General features: G+C 43.2%; 1 protein-coding gene across 1 annotated transcript in view; it reads left to right on the forward strand.

The window, feature by feature from the left end:
- Nucleotides 1-3,945: 3,945 nt before the first annotated feature.
- The window catches only part of Rap2a (RAP2A, member of RAS oncogene family), a 33,131-nt gene continuing 24,103 nt past the window's right edge, over nt 3,946-12,973 (forward strand). Inside the window, exon 1 of the mRNA XM_042682644.1 lies at nt 3,946-4,318. Coding sequence (XP_042538578.1) covers nt 4,005-4,318 — 314 coding nt within the window. The 5' untranslated portion in view covers nt 3,946-4,004. The remainder of the gene's footprint in view (nt 4,319-12,973) is intronic.

Genomic DNA, 12,973 nt, shown 5'->3' on the forward strand with positions numbered 1-12,973 from the left:
ACTACCAATCCAGAGCCCTATACTGGTGCAGTGTTTGGAGGCTCACAGAGATAGGTGTTTTTACTCTCTCCTTTTCTAGATACGTAAGTAGGTCCAATACCACCACAGAGCACAATTTTAAGACAAAATCCAACCCCGGGATGTGTATTTGCACTGATTTCAGAGGTTCAAAATCATAGATAGGTATTCCCCTATCTATAACTGCTTTGCTTTGTCAAGGGAGGGGTGTTATGTTTCAGGAGTGGGGAGTATATATAGTTGTAATCAGTGAGCAAGTCTGTTATGATGTTTAAAGTGATTTGAATCAAAAGGATAATACCATGAGCCACTTTGGCACAGTTACACTGACTATAGATATAGTTTAGCTCAATGTCACACAACCAGGAGTGAAGGACCAGAAACAATGGAAAATGGGTTGGGGTGAAATTAGAGGAAAGATAAAAAGTTAAAAACAGAAATACAAGGTATTAGATGGCCTGTGATGATCTATACAAAAAAAGTCTGATGCTCCTTGGCCTAATCCTCAACACACCTAAGAATCTCTTATCACCAAAAGGAACAATTGCTGTCTTATACAAAATAAGAGCCATCCATATAGTTGAACACTCTATTTACCTACCACATCTCTTGAAACATTGATGAAAATGTAACTGACATGAAACATACACATAAATTATCTCAATTTTAATTCGCCTTCTTTACATTCTTTAATTAAGCTATGATACACTCTACTTCAATTCCCTTTAAACAGTCCTGATTCTTCCTTTCCCTTACATTCTGCCTTCACTGCTGATTCTGATGGCTCTGATTTAACTCATATTGTTATAACATATAGAAATAATGACTGAGCAGGGCATGGTGTACATGTCTAACCAGTAATCTCAGCTACTTGGGAGGCAGACAGGAGGATCAAGTTAAGAAGTCCACTAGGGGAAGTAACCACACTGGACAAAGTGCTAGAGACTGTCTCTGATAAATAAGCTAAAAGCAAAAAAAAAAAAAAAAAAAAAAAAAAAGGACTGTGGGTATAGCTGAAGGTAAAGCACGTGAGGTTAGTGGCTCTGAGTTCAATCCTCAGAACTGATTTTTTTAAAAGGAAGGAAGGAAAAGAGAGGGAAAGGAGGGGAGAGAAGAAGGGAGGCAGAGAGGCAGGGAGGGAATGAGGAAGGGAGGGAAATAGGGAGGAAGAGAAAAAGACATACTTTCAGCTTTCCATATCCCTGACTCCTGGATCCATGGATTCAATCAACAACAAAAATAATGAAGGGAGCATGACAGCTGATGAATCTGTACTGGACTTGTAGACATTTTTCCTGTTCTGTTTGTATTATTTTTTATATTTTTATTGTAAAAATACTGTACAGAGGGGTTACAGTTACATGAGTAAGGTAAGGAGTACATTTCCTATTGAGCATTGCCACCTCCTCCTTTGTTTTTCCCCTACCATCCCTTCCCTCTCCCCCTCAACTCCTCCCTCCCCCCATTATTTCTTTAACAACACAGAATAACTATTTGCATAACATTTACATTTTATTAGGTATGATAAGCAATCTAGAGATGACTTAAAGTATATGGGAGGATTGCGTAGGTTATATGCAAATATGCCATTTTATATAAGGAATTTGAGCATCTGGCAGATTTTGGTGTAGGGAGGTGCAACCTGGAACCAATCCCCCACAGATATGGAGAGATAACTGTATGTTACTGAGAAGCAGCTATAACTTACACTTTAAATCTGACAGGACACTTGCCCTTAATTATTTTAACGGAAATTGTGAAGTGCTATAGCTAGGCAATGCAAACACCAGCTATTCCTTTAATGCAAAAGACAGCGTGGCATGGTATCTCAGAGTACATTTCTGCAGTTTACTACCTGACAGGAATGATGGTAACAAGAATCCTGGGTTTTAGAGGAACTCAGACCTAAATCTCCTCTACAATGACCTTGTGGGAAGAGGCATTGTGGAGAGGTACGACATGATCTAACATTAGAATTACATAAATACATTATTCTCAAAAAAAAAAAGTGAGGTAGTAATGACTCAGGGTGGCCAATCCCAGCAGGATATATTTTAAGGACAGTAACTGTAATAACCAGTTACCACACACACACACACACACACACACACACACACACACACACACACACACTTCTGAGGTAGCAAAGTCTCCCTAAATTTGATGTTATGGTGTCTGTCCTAAGACCTAAATGAGAGAGGCAGGAATATTAGGTTTTAAAACTGAGCAAGTTAAACAAAAAGAAGGGTGTAGAAGTGTGTCTTCGGAGAAAGCACGCTTGGAGTTGTGCAACTTCTGCAGGATAGCTTTTTAAGGACCAGAAAATTTTCCCACCCTAAAGACAAAAGTGCCAGTTTTCTCCATTCCACCCACGACCCAGCTCATATCCCTCAGCTCCACTTCCATGCCTATCGTTTAGAAAGAATGCCACAGAGAAGACGTTAAAAGCAGGATTCATCATCCTCGTCTGCCAACGCATCCTGTCCTTTTGCCAGAACAGGGCACAGCCACTAAGCCCTTGAATCTCTGCCCCTCCAATTTTCCCCACCAGCAGCCCAGGGAGGCAGGGGAATCACGAGTTCTGATTGGCTCAGCCACAAACCTCCGTCATGCATTAGCTCTTCTGCGATTTGTTGGCAGAGAGTGCGCAGGGGGCAAACGCCCTGGCTGGCGAGATTCTGGGAGGTGGGTTGGCTCCCCAGAATCTGCGTCTAGAATTTTTATCGATTGGCCGAAGGAGCGGGCATCACATGGTATGAGAACCCTCTCTATTGGTCGTGAGTGCTAGCATGGAGTCCGGGAATGTGATCTAATTGGCTAAAATGAACCCCAGTTTCCTAGTAGATGCCCCCGGCAGGCTGTTGCTATGAGATGTTCCCTCGCTCGTCGCCCAGGCTCTCCATTCTCCAGGTTTTCCATGTGCTCGTGGCTGGCAGGGCGTGGGAAGAGCTCCACTTCAATCACGCACCCGAGGGGGCGGGGCCGTGGCGATGGGCGGGGCCACGCCGCCGCCACTGGGCGGGGCCCAGGCTTGCGTGGTGTCTGGGCGCCGCTGTCTAACCCCGGAGCAGGCGAGAGCTGGAAGGGCCAGTCACCCCGCCCTAACATCTTGGCGTGGGAAACTAAGCTTCAGGTGTCTAGGCAGCCGCAGGCCGCAGCCTCGAAGCTCCCCTAAATAAAGGTTCATGTCATATGTCTCTTAACGGATCCAAGAGCCCGTGCCACGGGGTCCCTGATATGCACATCTCTTGCAGACTCCCCGCCTCATCCAGCGGCCTGAATCTCACCCAGATCCCTCTACCGCTTCGTCCCCGCCACCTCCCGAGTGTGGGAGTCAGTCGGACGGGAACGGGCCGCGCGCACGCGCAGCACCCAGGCCCCAGGTTCCGCCTGCGTTTCGGGCGGGTGTTAACGGGCGGATGCAGCGCGCCGCTTGTTTATCTCAGCGCGGACGGAAGCTTCCGCGCACGGCGCAGGGCCTCTCGGGAGCGCGCTCGGCGGTCGCCTAGGCGACGAGAGAGAGCAGGCGGGGCTGCGCTGTGGCCCCGCCCCCGGCCCCGCCCCCCGGCGGCTCTGCGGCTGGGTCTCGGGCGCGCGCCCGGGCACTGAGGAAACGGCGGCGGCGGCGGGCGGGAGCTGGGCGTGGAGGCGCGAGGGGCGGGGCGGCGCGGGGCGGGGCGGTCGGCACTGCGGGGCCCGCGGCTCGGGCGGCTCCGGCTCCCGCTCACCCTCTCTTCTCCCCTCCGCCGGCGCCCGCGGGGCCGCATCGCCGCTCCCCCCCCACCCCCCCGCACCAGCTCGGCCCATGCCCAGGGCCGCCGCTTCCTCAGCCGCCGCCCCGCCGCCCGCGTCCGGGGGCCCGCCGCGGCCGTGAGGTGGGGGCGGCCGCCGCGAGCGGCGGGGCTGCCTGCGGGCAGGGTCCGGGCGCCGCGCGCGTCGGGGCGTCGGTCTATGTCGCGGGCGGCGGCGGCGGCCGCGGAGGGACGATGCGCGAGTACAAGGTGGTGGTGCTGGGCTCGGGCGGCGTGGGCAAGTCCGCCCTCACCGTGCAGTTCGTGACCGGCACCTTCATCGAGAAGTACGACCCCACCATCGAGGACTTCTACCGCAAGGAGATCGAGGTGGACTCCTCGCCGTCGGTGCTGGAGATCTTGGACACGGCGGGCACCGAGCAGTTCGCGTCCATGCGGGACCTGTACATCAAGAACGGCCAGGGCTTCATCCTCGTCTACAGCCTGGTCAACCAGCAGAGCTTCCAGGACATCAAGCCCATGCGGGACCAGATCATCCGGGTGAAGCGGTGAGTCCAGCGGGTTGGGCGGGAGGCTGGGAGGGGGAGGGCGGGAGGGGAGGGGGGAGGCGCGGCTGGGCCCGGACCCGGGTCTCCGTCCCGTCCCGTCCCGGGGGCCGCCGGAACTCCCGCGCGGGGCGGCCGGGCCGGGCGGTGGGAGGGAGCCCAGCACCCGCCGGCCTCCACCACCCACCCTCCTCCTCCTCCTCCTCCTGAGTCTCAAATTTGACTGCTTTGTTTTCACAAGGAGAAGAGAAAAAAAAATTGGCATCCCGTGAACCCACACAGCACAGCCCTTTGTCTCTGGGATATCATTAGTAGCGTTCGTTCTGCAGCCCAAAGGAAACAAAGTTTAAAACTTGGCTGGGAGAAGAATTGGTGGGGTAGGTGGGTGTGGGTATGAGGAGGAGAGGGGCGAATTTGCAGATGGAACACCACACACACACACACACACACACACACACACGCACGCACACACACGCAAGCTACCTTTGCAACGTGTGTGTTAGCAAAAAAATTTCACACCCGCGTTCTACTGTAAGGTCGATTGGAGAGGAAAGGATTTCATGCTTTCTCATCCCTCGGGTAGGATTTCCTGCTGCCAGGGAGTTCTGCAAAAAAATGAAAAACTTGAATTCAAGTCTGGAAACTTTAAAGACAGGTGATGAAATTCTTGGAAGACACGACAGGGGTTGCGAAGTATTGATGTGTGGCGCATGAATGGGATATTCTTATTAAAGGACTTTTTTTTTCTGTTTTTAATCTTTTAGACAACTTTTTTCTGCCTTTTGTAAACTAGCCATGCCCCCCCCCCAAGCAAAGGGCGTTCCTGAAAACTAGTTCCTTTAAAGGTGTGTCCCACACACTAGCTATTTTAAAGTTAATGCAAATAAGTTTTTCCTGATATAAATGCTACTATACATTTTGGAAGGATAGCTGAAGGCATAAGTGCTTTAAAATGTTTGTTTTCTCATTATTGACTATATCTTGTGATATTAAGCATTGAAAATGTAATACGTTTTTCCAGAGTTCTACCAAGTTTTATTCTGTATCACAATTACATCTTAATGCAGTTACTCATTAGTTAGTGCCACCAATAACTAACTCTAACTATAACCATAAGTCTGAAGACTTTTGCTGAAAGTTAGTTGTAAGTGTATGTAGCCTCTGTGATGTAGGTCTCTTTAAATTTACCTACTAATTTGAAAGGGCCAGAACCAAATAACTGGCATTCAGAAGTGCTGAAAAATTCCTTGTAAGTGATAGCTCCTGCTCTATTTGAAATGAAAGGAAAGGCCCTCTCCCCATTGCCTTTCCCCAACTGTAATAACTGAATTTAAATTTTTCATGTTATTGTATTCCAGTTAGTATACAGTAAGTATTTTCATTTTCTCTGTTCTAAAAAATCTAAGAATTACTTTTCCAGTTTCATTTTCTTAATCATCTTATAGTTAAAGAAAACACTGTATATGCTTACAGACATTTAAGTGGTCCAAATCAGTAATCCTCTCCCCACCACTCAGTTAAAAAGCAAACTGTAAAAAACAGTAGTCACATATTTGTTACATGTCTGTTACAGGCCAAATACATCAAATGCTAATGGTAAGTCAATCTCTAGCTGCCCCCACCTTTCACATTTCATGCATATATGTACAGCATACATGCCTTAACTCAAGGCTCACTTCTTGATGCAAGCCCAAGGAAAAGAACCTGGCAAAATAGTGGATAGGTAAGTCCAAATAATGTTATAGTTTCTTATTACTTAAAATGTGCAGATTAATTTTGTTATAATGATGGGTTAGTCTGTGTACTGGAACAATTTATTTGTATGCATCATGGCTTAGGAAATGTCAAATTCAGAAAATTGTACTTGCTGAGATACCATTTTACTTATTGGTGTCAATTCTTGATATAAAATGGCAACTGGATTTAATTCCATATAAAATCCTTTCACATGAAAATTCTTCTTACCTCCTATTTTTTTGTTTGGTTTTGGTTTTTGCTAAGATAGCATCTTGCTATATAATCCAGGTGTACCTTGAATTCATAGCGAATCCTCTTGTCTCTCTGAGTGCTGGTATTGCTGGCGTGCACCACCACACCCAACTACGACCTGGTTTTTTTATACCTTGCTGTGACTTCATCATTTGGCTTTCCAGTCTGTGGCATCTTACGAACAATTTAAATCTAAAGAGAGACAAGATTGGGTATATATTATAATACAGTATACAGACTATAATATAATGTATATAAAGTATACATTAATCTAAAGAAGAAATTCTCCAACTCCTCCCACTTAAGAATTAACATTGTTTTCAAATAAGTGAATTTTCTACCCTTTTGAAGATAATTTTTTCATTTTTAAAAAAATTTTAAGTAGTTATACAAAGGAGTTTCAACTCAACAAGTTGGGAGTATGAGTATGAATACAATGTATCTTGATGAATGTCACTCCTTCCATTGTTCTCCTCCATCTTTCTAAATCCCATCCTACTCTCAAGTTGCGTGGTTCCATTTGCCCACCCTTCCTCTCTCCATTTGTCTCCCCCCTCCCCTTCTGCCTCACCCCCTTACCCTGAGGAACATGTTTTAGCTTCCTGGTATTCATTTTGTTAAGCTGTTCCTTAGTTTTTAAGAGGAGAATCTTGAGAACTTAAGTTTTGAACAAACTAGTTGCTGTGTAAGAATTACTGTTTTGCCAGGCGCCAGTGGCTCACACCTATAATCCTAGCTACTCAGGAGGCTGAGATCTGAGGATCACGGTTCAAAGCCAGCCTGGGCAGAAAAGTCTGTGAGACTCATCTCCAATTTACCAGTAGTAAACCGGAAGTGGCACTGTGGCTCAAGCAGTAGAACACTCGCCTTGAGCTGAAGAGCGCAGGGTTAGTGCCCAAGCCCAGACAGAGTTCAAGCCCCAGGACTGACCAAAAAAAAAAAGGAGTTACTGTTTCCTTCCATTTGCCTAGGGTGTGCTGCTAGCTGCTTTTACATGCTCTATACAACAATTGTTTCGAATATTTGGGATCACCTTAAGTGCAAAGACCACTAAGTCCTTGATGGAGAGATTTTACCCTGTGTGAACCCACATGTCCTTTTCCATGCCAGTCCCATCTTCTAGCTTGGTTTGTGTACTGGCCAATTCAACAACCATGTTTTGTCTAGATTAGTGATGTTTTCCACACATACAAAGTGAGCTGTGGAAGTGGAGGCATGGCTCAAGTGGTAGAGTACCAGGTTTGAGCAAAAAAGCCAAGCAAAAATATGAGGTCCTGAGTTCATACCTCAGTACCAACACCAAAAAAAAAAAAAAAGTAAAGTAAGCCATATAGGTAATACAAAATTTTCTAGTAGCTAAGAAAATAAGTATTTTAAATAAATTTACCAAACTAATTTTTGAATTGTTACTATAAAGGTGGTATACAGAGGGGTTACTGTTAAATAAATCAGTTAATGAATATATTTCTTTTTAGACAATGTCACTCTTTCGCCTCTCTCTCTCCTAGTTTTTTCCTTCCCATCTCTACCACAAATTAAATAGTTCATTTTCAACATTGCATCAAGGGAGTACCACTGCTGTCCACCTCAAATTAATCTTAATAATGTAACTTATTTAACCTGCTACATCCGGAGTATTTTCAATTATTGAGATATTTCTCCTTTTTTATAGACTGTGCCTTTGAAATCTGGTATGTGGTATTTGTAGCGTTTGTTGATCAGTTAGCCACTTTCCAAGTGCTCTGCTGCTGTATTTGGCCTCACTCCACCCCATTAGATAGCACAGGCCTAAAGTAAAGTGTGTGTGGTTTGGGGCATGCCTGCTTATTTCTGTAAATGTCAGGTTGCTATCTATGTTGAGCGTGCACTTTCCAAAGTCTTAGAATTAAACAAGTGTTAAGGTGCCAAACAGTTCCTGGTATATAGAATTTATTTAATTTTAATCTAGCCTTCCTTCCCTTCCCTCCCTCCTTCCTTTCTTTCTTTCTTTCCTTCTTTCCTTCCTCCTCCCTCCCTCCTTCCTTCTCTCTCTCTCTTTCTTTCTTTCTTTCTTTTTTGGTGGGTCATAGAGCTTGAACTCTGAGTCTGGGTACTGTCCCTCAACTCTTCAGCTCAAGGCTAGCACTCTACCACTTGAGCCACAACACCCACTTCTGGCTTTTTCTGTGTATTTGGTGCTGAGGAATCGAACTCAGGGCCTCATGCATGCAAGGCAAGCCCTCTACCACTGAGCCACCTTCCTAGCCCTAGCCTTTTTTTTTTTTTTCTTTTTTTGCCAATTCTGGGGCTGGAACTCTGGGCCTGGGAACTGTTCCTGAGCTCCTTTTTACCCAAGATTACCCATCTACCACTTGAGCCACAGCACCACTTCCAGCTTTTTCTGTGATTAATTAGAGGTAAGAATCTCATAAGCTTTCCTGCCCAGGCTGGCTTCAAACCACAGCCCTTAGATCTCAGCCTCCTGAGTAGCTAGGATTATAGGTATGAGCCAGTGGCACCCTGCTTGTCCTTTCGAATATTAATAACTTTTGCACCCTAACTTAAGCGTAGCACTAAAGTATAACCAAACAGAAAATGGAGCTTTTTGTTAGGTTGTGCCTTTGTATGTGTGTGTTTACGCATGTGTGTGAGTGTGCGCACCACTCCTGGAGCTTGAACTTGGGGCCTGGGAACTGTCCCTGAACTTCTTTTGCTCAAAGGAAGCGTTCTACCACTTGAGCCACAGTTCTACTTACAGCTTTTTGGACAGTCTGTTGGGTATAAGAGTCACAGACTTTCATGACAGGCTAGCTTTGAACCAAATCCCATCCTTCTGAGTAGCTGTGTTCTCACAAATTTAAAACTGGTACATACTTCCTTTAGTATTTTTAGTTATGTACATGCATATACACACACAGTATCTTGTGTCAAAGCCAAGTGGATTAATGTGAAAATTCATATTTTCACTTGACTTTGGTTAAGGACACATCCACAAAGAAGACTGGTAGAGGTACAGAAAAGGTTTCCATCATAATCAAACTAGAATTCTTTCTTTGCTTCTTTCTTTCTTACGTATCCCGTGGTCCTGGCTTGTAGTGTCTTAGAACATGCTGTTCAAGGCTTGTTGGTTCTTCGTTTAGGTAAAGCCTAGCAACCTTCAGCATGACCTTCAAAGCCTGGCCTACTTACTGTTGTAGGTCCCTGCCTTTGAAGTCCTCATTTTACTTCCTTGAAAATGCCTTTCTCTGAGTTCTCAGAGTTCATTCCTACTCATTCCTTCACACCTGCTTAAAAGATTATCCTCCTATCATGGGGATTCAATCCCATGCCTCTTCCCAAAGTGAACCCATTCCTGTCCTCTCGTGCTGGACTAACTTCCAGCTGCACCTCTGCCCTCCAGACAAACCCAACATCAGGGTGCTTTATTTAGTCTCCTCCTTTTGTCTGTAGCCCTCATCAACCATTACTTGTTGGTATAATGATTCCTGTGCAGTCAGTCTTAATAAACTCCATGCCCTGTTGGCCCACGTAGCTCCCAACAAGAAGGAAATAATAAATATGTAGGAATAATAAACATGTTGAAAATAACAAATGAATAATAGGCTGAAATGGGAATATTCAGAAAGTATAGTATTTGTACTGTCATTTGGACTCTGTCCCCAAGCATGGGAATGTTTCAAGTTGATTTTGCAGACAAAAGAGAAAATCTACTTTTCAGCTCTCTCTCTTTTTGTGAGAATGCTTACAGCTGTGCCAGTGAGGAAAAAGGTAAAATGAAAGAGGAACCATAACTAACCAGGAGTGTAATGTCTTTCAGGTGGAGGAAATGACATGAGCATTGCAGAGAATATAATTTTTAGAGGTTAACCAGACCGGATTGGCTAGATTAGAAATTTATATAAAAGTGAGAGAAGCGAGGTAAAGTGAAAAAAATTTGAAGAGTTAGTTACAGAAAGTTAAAAACTTTGGGCTTGATCTGGTAGTCAAGGGCCATAATCAAAATACTACAGCTACAGTAATATGGAGATGATATGATACATAGACTGATGATAATAGACCACTGTTTTGTAAGGAGGAATAGTTGTAAGTATTGTAAATGTTGTGACTGTTGTAAGTAGTTGTAAATGTTGACATTTATATTTATATGTATTTATTTGAGGTATATTCTGTATTTATATGAGGTATAAAGATTCTGATTTAGTTTGGAGTCTTGGGTAAAGAAAAGAGAGGTGAGCCGGGTGCTGGTGGCTCACACCTGTAATCCTAGCTACTCAGAGGCTGAGATCTGAGGATCACAGTTCAAAGCCAGCCTGGGCAGGAAAGTCCAAAAGGGTGAGAGTAATGTTTTAAAGGATAGATTCATCCCTGCAGTGCGAGAGTGAGAGGAAAAGGTCAGAAATAACTGACAGTTGGAACATTGGGTGAATGGGATAGTAGAGGAATAGGTGGGAAAGATCATTTCAGTTTGGAGGATGATAATGATTCAGAGATAGCTACATCTAATAAGTAATTTGAATAAAGTCTCGAAGGCCAGGTTTCTATATGGATATAAGGATCCAGAATCATGTGCATAGTATAGATTGAGATTGTAGATGAACAGACCCGGGTAAGGTTTAGAGGGTAGAAATGAATGGATATGGTTCGAAATAGGAATTAGAAACAAGTGAGTATACCCAAGAACGCAAGAGAGTTAATGTGCAGATGAGTAAACAGTGCAGATATATTGCATAAATAGTATAATAATCATATATTGCACTAAGCTAGACGGGGCATGAGGTTTTAAGATTGGAGAAAAGATGTTCAATGGAGCTAAGTAAAAGTTACAGATTTTTACAAAGTGATTATTATTTTTATGTCTTATAAGTGATCCAGCTGATTTCTCCTTCTCTTCTCAGTAAGTTGCCAAAAACAAACCACCTAAAACCAAGACTGAATGAAGCATGCCACCGATTGCTTCATATTGATCTCTGGCCCCTGACCAGTTAGTGCTGAGTCACACAACCAGAGAATAAACTATATGATGTTTGTGCCACAGCAGTGAAACTTCTGGCACTTTGCTATCTCCTGCCCTCACACACACCTCCTTCCAGGATTCCAAGAACTTCTCTAGAGCTGGGCTTGCAGGATGTTCAGCCTAACAACCATGAGTCACTTTCTTAATATTAATAAATGTCATAAAAGTTGATGACTAAATCCTGACAAACGTAATTTAACTATGGAGAAAAGGTTAATGGTAAGACCTGTGTCAATTTAAATACAGAACCGAGATTTGAAAGCTTATGAGAATTATGATTACAAAACAAGATGTTAGTATTGAAATCACTTGACAGTATAAGGCCACTAGTTAGAAAAAAGGGAAATAAATACACTTGTCCTTTTTTTTAAATACAGGAATTCAGATGATTAAAATGTAAAAAATACTTTGAAAATGTAACTTTTTGTCACATACAGAACATTATTATTATTGTTATTAGCTAATGCTAGAGTTTATCATGGGTGAGGCCTTGAGTTGGATCCTCATCACCACAAGTATAAAAATTTGTGCCACTTGATTTGTTTGGAGATAAGCATACACACATGAAACTGTCACCACATTCAGTGCTGTAGATAGACCTGTATGTCACTTCTAAACATTTTGCCTTGTTCTGATTCTTTATGTTTTGTATGAGAAGAACATTTAACATAAGATCTGTTGTCTTAGGAACATTTTAGGGATATAATACTGTATTCCTCACTAGAGGTACCATGCTGCACAGTACATCTCTGGGATTTACTCCTGTTGCAGAACTAGAACTTTATAATGAGTATAGTGAATCTTCTTTTATAATCCAAAGTTTTCCTGAAAGGGAAGCTTTCTGTTTTTGCTGCTTTCTAAAGTTAGAACATTATAATATAGTAGTTTTTTCTGCCATCTGAGTATTGGAAGTTTTAAATGAGATTCACTTTGTGGATGGTGGTGAGCTTTCTTTAGTTCTTACTATTCTGAGAGCACTTCTCTTTCTAGCTGAGGTGATTAGGAAAAAGGACAACATTTAAAAAGAAGCCTTAAAAAAGTCAGCATCTTGTGACCTAGAAGCCTGGCCTAGTTATATTAGATAATGATCAATAAAATCTGTAATCAGATCAACCTTTATGATTTTTTGGGTGGAAGGGGCCAAAAGTAAATAGCCAACCATTCTACACCTGAATAAAAGATACCAGCTCTCCTTGCATATTGATAAATACTCTGGCAAGAAGAACGAATAATTCGAAAAGTGACGTGACTGCCCACTGAATGAGAAATATTGAGGCCACCATAAGTGCATAGTGTTGACTTTCTACTATCTTTTAGGAAAAGTCGGGTAACTAATAAACATTAAGGAAGAGATCGAAAACTGATAAAAATGTTTCTAGATGACAGGTTAACAGGAAGAGCCAAATTACAAAGTTGTAGTCTTTATTTGCTATCATTTTCTAGTAGCAGTAACACCTAAATGGTTTAATTGCTGTGGGAATCTAAGAGTTACATATGGTGCATTAAAGTATGTTATACATTTTTACCTATTTCTAAACAAGAATTATAGAAAATCAAGTACATGAAGAGATTGTTTTTCAAGGATAGTTTTCTTGTTTTGCGTGGAACAAGATAGCATTTTGTATTTTTGCTGTAATCTTGGTCATTCTAGTAAGGAAAGATGCTTCTTACCTTTT

This window comes from Dipodomys spectabilis, unplaced genomic scaffold (genome assembly GCF_019054845.1).
Source record: "Dipodomys spectabilis isolate Male_0828 unplaced genomic scaffold, ASM1905484v1 ptg000075l, whole genome shotgun sequence".
Classification (NCBI taxonomy): Eukaryota; Metazoa; Chordata; class Mammalia; order Rodentia; family Heteromyidae; genus Dipodomys; species Dipodomys spectabilis.